Below are 15,899 nucleotides of genomic sequence, written 5' to 3' on the forward strand. Positions count from 1 at the left end.
GTACGTACGGGGCACGATCTGTCGAGACACGTCCGAAGGTTGCAGCAAAGCTGTTTGAAACGCAGTCGGTATCGTAGAGCGCGTACTTATGTAAATTTATTACATGAACAAAATTTCTTGATAGACTTGAAGAGTTCCTTATTTAAAAAAGATGAGAAAAAGAACTGTTTAAAAAAAAAATGCTGAAACTAATTAATAACCTTCACATCAGATTAATAACAAAAAATCAAACAGATAAACAACAAAACTGCAAGGTGTACGGCGATCTATAATTATTATAAGCAATTTCTGTCTATAGAAACAATATTCTAGATTAATCTAGATAATAATGTATGTATTTCAAATATATATACAGGGTATCAATGGTAAAGCGCTCGTGGGCAGGTAGAGTGGACCAAACGGAACAAAAAAGTCCTCTACTATTTTGTGATCTTCGCAATAATTTTCGAAATATTAATATATGTATAAAGCTTCGTCGAATCTGAACGCGCGGCGAGATACGCCCGCCGCGGACTACGGTTGCCTCCCTCGCGCGCCTAGCCCGTTTTGTAATACTTTTTTTTAAACATTAATCCATTTTTCGATCACTTTTTACGATTTTTTTTTACAAAGTTATAATTATAACTTTGTTGTAACTTTTGTGTAAAAAAGTGATCGAAAAATGGATTTGTTAGAAATCAATAAGCTTGAAAACTCATAAATTTTTATGCCAGGCAGCCGACTTCTCTAACCAGCAAAATTTTTGTCTTTCTTTCTAAGCCTTCAACTAAAGCCCTCACGTCCACCACTTTATATATAAAGCATTTTTGGAATTAAATTTTAGTTTTCTTAGTTATCAAAGGAAATGTTCAAGCTTTAATTTGAGCTTAGGTTTATCTCAATACAATGACTTTTCATAAAGTTACTGCTATTGAAAGATATTAAAAATTTGAGTTAAAATTTAGATGTCCGGTTTTTTTGCGAGTGAGTATATACAACATGATATATATTATATATGATAAATATAACAGTTATTATACATGATAAATTAATGAATAAACAATTTATATTAATATATTATAAAAACAAAATTTTTTATATATTGAGCGCGATACATCGGATGTTTCAAAAGCGCTAAAATAAATTTCTCTCTTCCTTTATTTCTTCTTTGTCTTCATTTCTATCTGCATTAATGAACGGAACTCTACTTCATTAGCAAACAAAGCTCACATATTTTTCTTTATTATAGTATACCTCGTAGCCGTTAAAGTCTATATGTTACTATGTGGGAAATTGTTAAAAATTAAGACGACGGTAATGGAGTAAGCTAAACAGCTTCGTAAGCAAGAAAATTTGAAGGAAATGTATTTAGCAATTTTAAAATCGACTCTCATTAATTTATTCTTACTTATTATGGTTTACTCTTATTTATTTATTATTTACTTCACTTTATTACTTCAGCCGTTTACTTTATCTATTTATTTAAAGAATTGACTCCTTATTATTTTTCTTTCCTTAAGTTTAAGAACGTAAAATTGCACCGATAAGTCATTAAAACGGAGAAACATTTAGCTGATGAATATTGCCATCCACGCGCGACAGCCATTCGCCTTTCTTTACATTTGCAAAAGAGAAAATAGATCTGCGGAATTGGGAAGATATACAGGGTGTTCCTAGATCACTGATGAGATTTCCTCCTGCAGAACAGTAAGTTATGTAACGCTGTAATGGTAAATGAATGACATAACGGAGGCGTAATGTTAATAATGTGTGTGGCCATATGCCACAAGAGAGGCAATCGATAGCTATGACCTTCTCCCATCATGCGGGCTCGATCGCGAAAACGTTTGATTCGAATTGCGAGCAATCGCGGCGGATTCGCGCAAATAAAATTTAAATCGTTAAACGGTGAGTCACGAAAAACAATAAGCACTTCTGTCTTAATTATCTTTCCTGTTAAATACTTAGCATTGAATCTATCGCAGTTCCGGCCTTGACTTCGATTGACATAAAAAATGAATTATTGCGGAAGCGAGATACAATTAAATTAAAGCGATATCGCGTAGACTCAGAAAAAGGATTGTAATTACGATATCGATTGCCTCACAGCGATCTTACCTGTAAACAACTTCGCCTATCGAGTCGAAATACTGTTATACTGCACTGAATATTCGCTTCGATAAATATATTTAATTATTTCGGCGTCACTTAAATTATTTTCTCGGCTCGCAACACTTATTCGTAAAATATAAATTTTCCACTTTTTCTCGCGACAAGCCGCGAACTGAAGGAGTTAACTGAAATCAATGATGACACAGCGTTTCGTTCAATTTATGCGAAACTAGAGCACGCATTGAGATCGGAGGTGTATCTCCTGTTGCACCGAGCGCGAGCTGCAGTTTAACTGTTTAATAGTTAATTGCGCACTATTCGGCGCAACAGACAATAGTTTGCGCTAATAATCGTGCATGATATTACGCAATGATATGCAAAACGGGTCCAGTGTCAGCTGGTTGTATAAGCAAAACGGGCCCGGTTTAAACGATTTCATGTTCATTTATTCGTCTTAACAAGCTTCGCTTGAATTACAACTGGTTTGCAGGGATACCGAGTTGTAATGTGCACATGTTATGCGCTCGACCGTGCAAACATTTGCAGTTCTCCATAAGAAAATGAACACGAATGTCTTTATTAGCTCAACGTCGAGTTTTGAAATGACTGGAAAAATTCAGCATTATCAATTCGCTGTGTTCAAATATCTCGGTAGCTTTTTATAATCTATTTTTATTTTTTATAAGAATAACTTATTACTAATTATAATTTTATATTTTCGTCATCTATTCGTTCATGTAAATTTCTATTAAATAAAGGAATTCTTTTTAATCATTTAATTAAATTTTTTTATCTTGTTCATTTTTTACTCGCAGTTGTTGCTTGCAAGTAATTTTTAAACGAGTTAACTCTTAATTTTTTAACAGAGGAAAAAGATCATACAACATAAAAGAGTCTAAAAGAAATAAGATTAACTGTATTCTAATTTCCCGTTTAAAAATTACCTGCTAGCAGCAATCGCGAGTGAAGAATGAATAAAAAAATTTAGTACTATTTTTCTTTTTCTTTGGTATTCTTTTATAATAATCTTTGTTTTCTGTTTAAAAACTAAGAGTTAACTCGTTTGAAATCGTCTGCATGCAATAATCACGAGTAATCACGAAGAATAAACAAAGTAAAAAAATTTAATTAAATAATGTGGCAAATAAACTTTTATTAAACGAGTAATTTTTTAATTACACTTGTTTGTATTTAATACCTGTATATTTTATTTTTACAGAATTCGCATAGTAAATGGATTCACCCATCGATGGATTTGATGTACGCAAGTGAAAAACGATGTATGTATTCGAGCAACGACGTTGGTTTATTATTAGCAGCGCGGATCAACATAAGTACAATAAAATTTTTATTGTCGCAAAAATATAAAACGTTTCAAGTTTTGTTTCTATTTTATTTTAATGCCTATCACATAACGCTATCATTTTGTAATCATTATATATGAATGCATAAGTCTATGGTTCCTTAATTGCTAACATTAACAATTACAAGAATAATAACAAGAATACAAATATTAAATGACAGTTTCTATACTTAAAACTGATCTCGAGATTACATATATTTCATTTATATGTATATCACACACTAAATGATTAACATTTTGTATCTCTTTGCTTTGCGCACGTAGCAATAATTTCATGTGAAAACGCGAGCGAATTAATTTCAATTAAGTACAATTATTATGAATTATCAATTATTACATAAAACTCAGCGGGTTTACATTTTGCATTTCGCGTCCCAATCGTTCGGAATCACTTCGTGCCACACTTGCTTCAGGTTTTGCAATAGGCAAGGACTGGCGCAGTTAGGAATTTCTAAACGATGCGCGTTCTCCAATTTCGTATTGTTGTATTGTAATACAGGGCCTTTGATAACAAAGAGATAAGAGAAGAGAATAAGAAAAGAGAGAGAGAGAGAGAGAGAGGTAATTATAGTAATTATTATATTATTATAATTATAATATAAATATCATATTAGAATAATAATAAGAGATATAAGAAAAACGTTTAGATAATACACGCGTATATACATATTAGTATTATATACGGATTATATATTATACGGCAAATATACGAATTATTTTAGGAATTCCGAATGACCCTCAACAATTACGCATAATTGCTAATTGGCTACCATTAATTAAATTAATCACTTCTCACTTCCGGTAATTACACATTATAATACCCATTATAATTTGTAGTAACGACAATGTAATAAAGTGCTTAGGTAGAATTTGAAGCGTCGTAACGTTTACGCGAAAGAATTTCTGATTATAAAAATATTCATACGGCAGTATCGCAAACGAGATAATGATGCTACGATATAAACATATCTTCACTTCTTGGTCAGCTCCATTACTGGCGTGATATGTAGCTCCAATATGAGCGTCGCCCCGTAATCGGGCTTAAAAAGTTCACTCGTAAATCCCATTGTCTTCATCACGTTGACAATAGTTATGTCGTGAGCGGAATAAAAATAGAATTGTTTCAGCTTGGGACCGGTCTTACTCTCTTCCTGTGGCCTAAAATCTCTTTCAACAACGGGCCTGAAAAACATCGGTACAGTTTACAATACAAGATCTCGCGATGCAATTTAAAGGGTACATTTAGCGATATTTTTCGTCGCTTCGGTTGTCGTTTCGTTATTGAATCGCTCCTCTGCCAATCTCGTGGCTGAGTCGCCGGTTGCCGAGATCGTCACCGATTGCGCTCGTAATTACGCGTAGTTCGTGCATTATTGTAGTGTTCGAGCGTAAATGTTGGGCGAACATAATTAATTAAAACCACGTAGAGAATCGTGCAAAAGAGTGGCACGCTTCTCGTGCCTCACTGCAAATCCAAATTTGTAATAATAAATACACACTTATATGTGTAAAATTACACATTTATGTGTGTGATTTAGTTTTCCGTGTAAAAATAACACATTATAGTGCATAAAAAATTAATTTACACATTTAAACATGTAATTTAACACATTTTTCTGTGTATAATATGACATATAGTATTAAATGTGGAAACGTATGTGTATTTCCAAATAAATCAAATGTGTAAAAAGTACATGTAATAATAAAATAACTTTACACATTTAGCTCTTTTTACACATAAGTTTCACGCGTAATAATGAGAATATGTGTATTAGATTGAAGAGAAAATTAGCGGTTTTTGATAAAAGGTTGGGCAAAAATACGGATTTTGTCCTTAAACTTATATCTTATTTATAATATTCTATAATGTAATTATAAGACACCGAATAAATACTAATACTTTTAAATACTACTAAAACTTTTAAATACTAATTACATAAATTTAAGTTTACAATATAATAAGTTTATTTTATTATATATAAATTTTTACATTTAAATTTATTATTATACACGTACTCCTTCCCAAAATTAAAGGATCATCTATTTTGATCGCTAAAAATAGGTAAATTTCAAAAAAGTGTAACTTCGTCAAAAATGATCGTAACAGATTGATCCAAAAAGCATTTTATATAGCTTGAAGTCTTTACTTTCAAAATCCTTAATTCATTAAATGACTTACTGATTCTTTACAAAGCTGCATGAATGCAAATGGAGATGCATCAAATCTAAAAATTTTGTACTAAGTTTGCGAAGTTCTATGGAGTGCAATAAAAATCGCATATAAATGCGACTTGCAGCGTTCGAAAGGATGAATCTTTATCTTAAATTTGCGCGCTCGATCAGCATTGTGCGATTTTTTTTCACTCATTTTATTGCAGCTGTCGTACCAACTCGGCGATGATATATATATATATATATATGTATTATTGAAAAACCTTTCGCATACTTATTTTTATTACAGCCCAGTAAACGAAAATGAATTAAAATAGATTGAAAAAAAAATTCATTTCAACGTTCGCAGATTCGTACCTATTTTTGAAAATCTGAATCGATTTCATTGTCCAATGCTTTTGTATTTATTTATAAGAATTGCATGAAGCGCATTCCCTATTGCCATTCAATAAAAAATTTTAGCTTTAAATGCTTTAAAAAGTAAATTGTGAATACTGGTTAATTCAAAATTCTAGATAGGAAATGCAGTTTTTTCAATCAAATTAAATTCCAAAAAAGTTTTTCCGTGAAAATGGATTATGAATATTAATTAATTAAAAATTGTAATTGAAATCGAAATTAATTAAAAAATGCATTGTTTCAATTTATCTACATCCAAAAAAATTATTATATTATATCAATATTATATTATATTCGCATCATAAAAAAATAGAAATGCATTTATTTCCACGAAGGCCAAATCCATTTCAATTCATAAATTAAAAAATTTTAATTCTTTCCCGTTTACTTGAAATTTTTTTTCAAGTCAATTGATTTCCTTGCAAAGCCGGATCGTCCTGTACGTTCATCTGCTCCAATTTTGTTTTGCAATTTTATTTTATTAATTCTTCATAATTCATTACTTTCATGTAGAAATGCACGATGGACGAAAATTGCTTGTGCAGATGATTCTAAAAAAAAAAAAAAAAAAAGAAAGCGCGGTAGCGAACCGTGTCAATGAATTAAAACAGCGGCGGCATTAGGCGCTCTTATCGTACTGCTGGTGGAGGAGCAAAAAGAAAGCGCGCGGGATGAATGACGGGCCCGACCGACGTTAAGCCAAGTTAAAGTAGTAATCCGGTGCATCTCGTAGAGACGACTGGTATGTCGCGCAGCGTTCCGTTCCGACGAGACATGTCACAGGTCGAGCTTCTCGTCGTTACGACCGTCCTCCTCGCCTGGTCAGGTAATCACTGTTAATCAGACCGGTCCGACGATCTCTCGCTTGACCGATACGCAAATCGTTCTCTTTCTCTCCTTCCCACTCTATTTCTCGCGAATTTTTCGTCGCAATGCGAATTACAATTGATATCTCAACCAATTGATTATTCCTCCGGTTGTTAATTCCAGCGTACGCGTATCCGGATGGCACGCTGCTGAACGACAACGCGCGAGCGGCGATCGTCGAGACGGTGCTGGAGCGCGAACCGGCGACCTTCAAATTGTACACCAGGTGCGTATTATACACGATTTCGTTGCTGCGACAACGATATTTGCGACGAGATATATAAAATTGAAATGTAATATATTGCTTTTGCATCTCAGTGCGATACGTGAGATAACAACGCGGCTGTATATGTGCGTGAAAAGTCCAGTCAATCAGAATAGGAAACGAAAGAGAAAATTGTTCCGTACTTTCCGGGGGTTGTAGAGACGACGTTCCCCCGGACGAGCATTCACCCTAACGGACCCGCGCACCGAACGAGCTCTCGATCGAAACTAAATTCACGCATCATACTGCGGATTTTCTGTCCACGCTCAGTTTTTTCTCATGTCGAGACGTGGCGTTCCCGCGCGGCCGCTTGGATCACGTACATTCCCCAAATAATTATTTTATATAACCGCAAATCGGCGAATCGGGAGAGTATCTTGACGCCGATCGGGAATCAGCAGTCACACGCCGACGCGGCTAATTTCCATGCACCATGGCACCGTTATCGCCGGGCCTGCCCCGTGGAGGATGCATCAATTTTTTAATGATACGTGCAATCAGCGGGCATTCTATTCTCAGCGCTGACGTTCGATCGACTATCGAGTGTCGAGGCGCCGCGCCGCGTTGACGCCTTAATATCATCCGCCTTCAGATTGACTCCCGCCTTCCCCTCCTTTTTTTTCTCTCTTTTTGCGCCTCTCTCTCTCTCTTTCTCTCTTTCCGGCAAACAAGCCGGATCGGAGGAAGAGCGAGAGGAAGGCGCGCTTCTTCTTGACTTCTCTCCCTTTGTCACGTGCACGTCGGGGAAATCTTGGGAAAATCTTGTACGTGAGCGCGGGCGATGAGGACTTAGTAAACGAGAATGGATTGAAAAAAATTCATTTCAACATTCGCAAATGCGTACTTCTGAAAATCTGAATCTATTTCAATGCCCAATGCCTTTGTATTTATTTATAGGAATTGCATGAAGCATATTTTCTATTCAATCCAAAAAAAGTTCAGTTTTAAAAAGTAAACCGTGAATACTGGTTATAATTCAAAATTCTAGATAAGAAATGCAGTTTTTTTTCAATCAAATTAAATTAAAAAAAGAAAGTATGGTTTATAATGAAATATAGTAGTTTCGTTATTTTTCGTGAAAATGAATCATGAACGTTATTCAGTTAAAAACTGTGACTAGGAAATGCATTTCAATCCACCTAATCCAAAAAATATTATATTGTATTCGTATCATGAAACAGAAATGCATTCATTTCCACGGAGGCCAATCTATTTCAATCCATGAATTAAAAAATTTTAATCCATTTTAATCCTTTCCCGTTTACTGGGGAATCTTCGTTCGGACTGGAACTTTAACGTTTATCGCGTTTATTCGAGATTCATCATTAACTTCGTCGCAATGCAAATATCTCTCTTATGGTGTTGCTTCGCGCGCAGGGAAAACCCGTTCGGCGAGGAGCAATTGTTCCTGAACAATACCGAGGTGCTGTACGCGTCGCACTTCAACGAGAGCCGGCCGACCAAGTTCATCGTTCACGGATTCAGCGATACCGGTAACGAGGGCTGGATACGTGATTTGATAGACGGTGGGTGGAATTGACGCGATTGCGTCAACTGATGTGTAATCCGCGCGCGCATTCCTTTTAACTACCGCCGCGCTACTACTTTCGCAAACAATCAGGGTCAGCCTATTTCGGTAAACACGGAATCGACGTCGTTGTCGGTTCAAGGGGTCAGCGAGCGATAGCGGCTTAATTAATCGTTCTGCAAAGTTTTTACTCGCTCTCTCGCCGCCAGAAACTCTTCTTCGCGGAAGAAGAGTTTCGAGCGCTGCGGGCTTTTTATATAACGCGGCGCGACTTTTTGATCCGCGGCGCGATCCCCGCGTGTCTTCTCGCCTCTCCTCCAAAAAAGCGCGCTTGTTTCCAAGTAAGAAAAAAAGCATCTCTCTTTTTTTTTTTAAAGATAGAGATATAAAATTTAATTGCACTTTTAGCGTATCTGCTTTATCAGGATGTGAACGTGATAGTCGTCGGCTGGGGAATCTTGGCGTCCGACGCCTACCCGGTGGCGGCTAAGAACACGCGTCTCGTCGGTGAGTATTTAGGCCAGTTCTTGGACTTCTTGAGTCGGGACTCGAACCTGGAGTACAAGGACGTGCACATCAGCGGTCACAGCTTGGGCTCGTACGTGGCGGGCTTCGCCGGAGCTTATCACGACGGGCGTGTCGGGAGAATAACAGGTAGATCAGTGGGTTCCCCATCTCAAGCAGAACAGCAAGTCACGCTATCGTCAAAATGACATTAAAATGAATCATAATTGATCAAAAAGTGATTCTTAATATAATTCATTTGTATAATAATTCAATAATCATTTTGTCGTCATTTTGATAAGATGACTTGTCAAGCTGACTTGTTGTTCTGCTTGGGATGTGTTTTCATAGAGCCATCGTAAACGCGCTCAAGTTCGAGGATATAAAAAAAAAGTATCGTAACTCTCCAGCGGAATTATTTATATAGTCATCTTTTTCCTCCACAAGATTCCTGATATGGTAGAGAAAGATATTAAAGATTCTTGATATGATAAAAAAAGATATTAAACATTAAATAAATAATGTGAAATTAGGCAAATTAGTAAACGGAAATGGATTAAAATTTTTTATTGATTGAAATGGATTGGCTTTCGTGGAAATGAAATGAATTTCTACTTCATAATACGAATATATAGAATATAATATTTTTTATGTAAGATTAATATAAAATAATATTTTTTTATATTTAGATGGATTGAAACGCAATGCTTTTCCTAGTCACAAAACATTTTTTCTGAATTTAATTAGATTGAAGAAATGTATTGAAGAAATATATTTTTTATTTTAAATTAATCAATTATTCATGCTTTCTTATTTTTAAGAATAAACTTATTTTTGGATTGAATAGAAAATGTGTTTCATGCAATTCCTATAAATGAATACAAAGGCATTGGGTATTGAAATGGATTCGGATTTTCAGAAGTACGCACTCGCGAACATTGAAATGAATCTTTTTCAATCTATTTTAATTCATTCTCGTTTACTGGGGAGTTGCAATGTATACGTTTGGAACATATTACACTGATAAGACAGCACTGGAAAGTGGCTATAAATGTACAATGCTGCAGTTATGATACTTGCTATCGGTGTATCGACGAATTGATGAGCGAAAATACTGGCTATACGCGAGCGTAACCCGATGATTTTTCCGGAAAGGACTGGATCCTGCGAGTCCACTGTTCGAGACAATCTCCGGCATCGTCGACCCGGAATACCGGCTGGATCCGACCGACGCTCAATTCGTCGACGTGATCCATACCAGCGGTCCGGCGTTCGGATTCTTGGCGCCGCTGGGACACGCCGATTTTTATCCTAACGACGGCAAGATCCCGCAACCCGGATGCTCTTACGTGCCGACGATAAGTGAGTAATATCACGAGGTGTTCGTTATCCTTGCATTCTTGTTGTGGTAACTTATGGTTAATATTAAAAAGGTGCTACTGCAAATCCAAGTGTGTAAATCTGTAGTCACTTTTTACGCATTTATACGCGTGTTATATTTTTACACATTTTATCTGTTTTTTACACTGCAGTTAAATGCATATTTTTTACACGCTAAATTTTACATCAATAATATACGTAAGCGTATGTAAAAAATATGCATTTAACTGCAGTGTAAAACACAGATAAAATGTGTAAAAATATAGCACGCGTATATAAATGCGTAAAAAGTGACTACAGATTTACACGCTTGGATTTGCAGTGTGACTTCCGAGCGATATCTTAATTGCCTCTCGGCGCGCGTTACAGCTTACTGCAGTCATTCGAGGGCGCATCAGCTTATGACCGAGAGCATCGGCAGCACGGTGGGCTTCAAGGCGAGAATGTGCGACAGCTGGGAAAAGTACAAGGGGCGGCTCTGCGATTACAATCCGGTCGTTTTGATGGGCGAATACGCTTCCACCTCGTAAGATAACGCCTTATTTCATATATTTCGTTAAACTCGCGAGAACCGCGATTGCCAATTCATCACGATGTTTTCCTCTCGTCCTCCAGGTTGCGTGGCAAATTTTATCTGACGACCAACAACGCTCCTCCCTTCGCACTGCAGTAAACGTTCGGAGTGCCGATCCTTTGGCGGAGATTTCTCGACTTGAGTACTTGCGAACTCACGATTACGAGTGGCGATCGCGCAGTAATCTGTACTAGTCATTGATAAGTTACTTTATTTATGAAGCCCCTCGATTCTGAGTGCGTACACCGGAACGTACATCGTGTCAGAATGTATCCTTAATATACGTAATGCTATACATATTAGAAAGAGTACAAATTACATTAATTGAAACTACGATGTTAAATGAATAATATTCCTTTCGCAATAATCGTCACATTTCCCATCTCGCCAAATTTCCTGTGATCTTTTCACTGAAATTCCTGAATTTCTTCCGTTTATTATTCTCGGTTTCTCAGAAATGCGAAGGTCCCGAAATGACATTGTCAAACAGCGTCAGAAAAGTACAGAGAAATGAATAATAAATGGAGACTCCATACAAGCTGGTAGATGAATATGTAAATCGGTCGAAGGAATTAATATTTCAAATCGTGAAAATGCATGAAACGAATACATTCATAAGGGACTTGCGCTTTGCGGCGGACGCGGCCTTTAGGAATGTGACCGCTTTATTATCCGTCAAACTCCTGAAATAATCTCTGCGTAATTCGTATAATTTACGAAATGCCTCGTGGAAGTTGGAAGTTACTGTTTCTGTCGCGTCTACTGGTCGTTTCTTACGCAAACGACAATCTCATGGCCCGAGATTATTTTGTGTATAAGGACGTGTCCAACGTCGTGGGGTTTTCCTGCGGCGGTCTCGAAAGTGCGTATAGCGATATCTCTTATGGCATGATTGAAATGACTCGTGGTAATAATTATTACAAGTTTCTCTCGACTCGTGACAGGCGACGTGAAATTCGCGAGGACGTTCAACGAAGTCTTCGTACTCACGTCGATATGCAGCCTCGGATCCGTGAACGGATCGTCGATACGTAGCCTTAGGAGGCTTTTGCAGAACAACTATCGCAATTTAGGCGTTTACGTGGACGCGCGATGCGGCGGTCACAATTACACCCTAATATATTCCGAGGTAAAAGATGCTCTTCCAAAAACATTCTTAATTCTTAAAAATTTAATGAAAGTAGGCCAAACTAACGAGCAACTAAACGAAGGTAGCGGCATTTATTAATCTTATATAGTACAAAAATAAATTTAAGATAGACAGACGTGGTGTCCATCTTAAATTTATTTTTGTACTATAAGATTAATAAATGCCGTTACCTTCGTTTAATTGCTCGTTAGTTTGGCCTAATTTCATTAAATTTTGATTGTTATTACATTGACGAGCTAATCTTTATATTGCTAGTTTTTTAATTCTTTATTGTGTCACGTATATTAATTGCGTAAAGTATCTAGATCTGGAATTAAGAATGTGCAATATACACAATATAATGTAAAAATAAAGAAGTAATGTATGTGAAAATGCAACCAGAGGAGGGGGCGAAACAGGCAAGGGTCAAGAAAGATAAAGCCGTAGACGTTGAAGCAGCATATTCTTGCAGTGGCAAAGTTCTTGGTATTAATCTCTCTCTCTCTCTTTTTTTTAATTTAAGGCTACGAAATCTTTCTTGTTCGACGAGACGCACAAATGGCTGATTTTGGGACGAAAGCTGGCCGACACCGTGAGCTTATTGAACGACGATTCCTTCGGTGTGGTGACCGACATTACAATTGCCATCGAGACCGTCACCGGTTTCGATTTGTACGACGTGTATAATCCTTGCAAAGCGCGCGGCGGCTCCTTGAACGTAACCGCCCTGGGTTACTGGACCGAGAAATCTGGCATGGCGATCAGACTGAAGCAGTCGAAGTACGAGAGAAGATCCAATTTGCACGGCATGAAGCTCAAAGTCGGAGTCTTAGTAAGTATAATCGATTAGCTCCATCGATTTGCCGGCGAGTAACGGCAATTGGCGATGCAATTTATTAATCGGAAATCTCGTATAGCTGCCGCGTAAGTTCTACAACTTGTCCACGGAGGATATCGTGCTGGACCAAGATATGAAAGCGAAATACGGTCGCTCCCAATTCCTGTATATGATCTTGCTGCACATGGCTGATCTCTTTAACTTTACGTAAGAAACGGGCGAACATTTCTTTTAATTATACTTTCGCAACTCTTTCGCGTATCTCTCCCTTTTTTTTAAGTATGAAAATATCTTTCGAACTATTTTAATTGAAGTATAGAAATCGTGGAGGTGGACCCGAGAAAGCGGCAGGACATGTCCGCGCCGATGTTCGTCGCTTTTCAGAAAAAGACGGTGGACATCTCGGCCAGTCCAATCGTGATGAAAGCGGAGAGATTACGATCCGGAGATATTATCGGTCCAATATGGCCGATGCGGTGCGTAATTTCGTGATACATGCGATAACGAATTTGTCTTACCTTATTGAGACGGTGCAATTGCATAGAACAAATCGTTTTTCCACGCAGATCGTGCTTTCTATTTCGGACAATATCCTCGGCGAATTTCAAAACGAAGCAGTTTTTGCGACCGTTAAACATTAAGGTCTGGTACGTTGTACTCTGCACGATGGTAGTCGCCGCGTCCATTCTGATAATATTGATCAGGCAGGAAGGCGTTTACAGTTTGCCGGAGGCCTGCAGCATTTGTATTCTTCTTACGATAGGCGCCGTTTCCCAGCAAGGTACACCCAAAAAAAAAATGACTTACAATTGTTAGTAATAGTAGCTAAATTTCAATAGTTGAATCAAACTTAGCTATAAGAGCTACCGCTTTAGTATCATTTGCTATAAGTTCTGGCTATTACAGATAAAAAACATTCACTGTGATAAAAAAATTTATTAACTGAAATTAAAAGCATATATATTAGTACAAGCAACTAAAAAGATGGCATGCGTACCTAAATGTCTTATCATGCACTTTTGGGACACAGAGCTAAGTTTATAGCTACGCGCAAAAATTTGATGTGTAATTGTTTTGGCAATGTGGCACTGCCATATGCATATCTATACAGCGCATTTAGCGTTCATATTTTGCAATATATAAGTTGTATACCGCAAATAATATTACTTTATTGCGAAGATAAAATAACAGTAGATTCGGCTAAATATCATTTGATTTTAGCAGCAAATATTTTTTGCTGTAGCATCTACATTTTAATAACTAATAAATTGAACTTCGGCAGCAACGACATTAGCTGTTCCTATTTCAACGACACATCTTAGCTGCCATAGCTATATTTTAGCTTTATTGGCTAATCCTTTTTCTGCGTGTATAAATACTTGTCAGGCTCTGTGGCACGTTATTTACGATGTCTTCGTTAATTCTCTGTCAAGTATCGAACCGAATAACGCAAAAGGAAACGAAGAGCTGTCGATAGATCAAGCACTTTCGCAGGTTCCGTGTTCGTTCCGGTGCATTACGCGGGTCGCATAGCATTCATACACATCATGCTATTCAGCGTGTTGATCCTGAATTACTATTCGGCGAGCATCGTGTCTGATCGATTAAAGAACGTAGGCGTGAAGATGAACGACTCGTTGATCAGCCTGGCGGACAGTTACTTGAAAGTGGCGGCCGAACCAACGCCGTACATTCGTTCTTTTTTGCAGGTATAGACGTTTTTATATAGGACAGCCCAATTACCATGATCCAATTAAATGAGATCCATTTTATAAAGGATCGAGGAGCTGCAATAATCATAATAAATAATCGTATACCATTTTATTCAATATGCAACCCTTTTTTTCATTACATCGGCGCATCTGGCATCCCCGTTCTTGTACTAAAAGGCACCGGAGAAGGAGATACGGTATTTTAACGCGAAACGGTGGGACAAGCTGCCGGAGTCAAAGCGTTATCTACCACTGACGGAGGGCCTGAATCGCGTGGCTACCGGCGGCCTGGCCTATCACACGTCAATCGAGAGCGCGTATCCGTATATTGAGCGGCACTTTCATCCGCGGATGATATGCGAGCTGACGGAGGTCCATCTCTTTCGCGCGGTCCTCGCCCTTTGGGGCAGGCACAGAAGCCCGTTCACCCCGCTGTTGAGAATCGGGTAGGGAAATACGCGAATCCCAAGCAGAACAAGTTATCTTGACATCAAAATGACACGTTAAAATGATTATTAAAAATCAAACAATATTAATGAACTCTCGAAATTGTCAATTAATTAGGAACAAAAGGCTAATGAGAGCTTTCGGCGTGGTAAGTAAGGCGCATATAGTCTTGAATCTTGAAATCTTGTATTAAAGATCTTTATTTCATACTTATTGTTTATACTCCATGGATGTTTTAATTCATTTTGAATCATCTTCTGCAATATTAATAATTAGCCTTCCCGGGAAAAAATTTTTTATATAAGAACATATATAAATATATATAAACATATATAAAAATATATAATTATATATAATTATACATAATTAAATGCGAAATATGTCCATACATATCCATATATTGTTTCTTTGACTTGTAAAATTATTGTTTGATACAAGAAAAATGATAATAATAAAAAGAAAAACTTAAAAAATAATTAAAAAAATAATTTTTGTATTGTTCTTTTTTACAAAAAATCAAGTCTTAAGAAATGAGAAAAAATTGTTCATATATAATTATATATGTATATTTTTAATCATTTATATATGATTATACATAAGCAATTTAGATCGGAAGAGCACACGTCTGAA

The 15,899-nt window shown here is 36.9% G+C and overlaps 2 protein-coding genes across 2 annotated transcripts in view; both read left to right on the forward strand.

The window, feature by feature from the left end:
* Positions 1–6,626: 6,626 nt before the first annotated feature.
* Positions 6,627–11,476, forward strand: LOC105450441 (pancreatic triacylglycerol lipase-like). Its single transcript, XM_011690280.1, has 7 exons — positions 6,627–6,851; positions 7,016–7,118; positions 8,535–8,683; positions 9,094–9,339; positions 10,345–10,551; positions 10,939–11,095; positions 11,185–11,476. Exons 1-7 carry the CDS (start codon positions 6,770–6,772, stop codon positions 11,240–11,242), a joined length of 1,002 nt encoding a protein of 333 aa, XP_011688582.1. The 5' UTR covers positions 6,627–6,769; the 3' UTR covers positions 11,243–11,476.
* A 387-nt stretch (positions 11,477–11,863) lies between these two features.
* Positions 11,864–15,899, forward strand: part of LOC105450484 — a 6,033-nt gene continuing 1,997 nt past the window's right edge. Inside the window, exons 1-8 of the mRNA XM_011690336.1 lie at positions 11,864–12,005; positions 12,088–12,272; positions 12,796–13,104; positions 13,190–13,317; positions 13,425–13,586; positions 13,677–13,891; positions 14,605–14,819; positions 15,000–15,268. Of these exons, the coding sequence (XP_011688638.1) occupies positions 11,864–12,005; positions 12,088–12,272; positions 12,796–13,104; positions 13,190–13,317; positions 13,425–13,586; positions 13,677–13,891; positions 14,605–14,819; positions 15,000–15,268 (1,625 nt within the window). The remainder of the gene's footprint in view (positions 12,006–12,087; positions 12,273–12,795; positions 13,105–13,189; positions 13,318–13,424; positions 13,587–13,676; positions 13,892–14,604; positions 14,820–14,999; positions 15,269–15,899) is intronic.

This window comes from Wasmannia auropunctata, unplaced genomic scaffold (genome assembly GCF_000956235.1).
Source record: "Wasmannia auropunctata unplaced genomic scaffold, wasmannia.A_1.0 LD336061.1, whole genome shotgun sequence".
Classification (NCBI taxonomy): domain Eukaryota; kingdom Metazoa; phylum Arthropoda; class Insecta; order Hymenoptera; family Formicidae; genus Wasmannia; species Wasmannia auropunctata.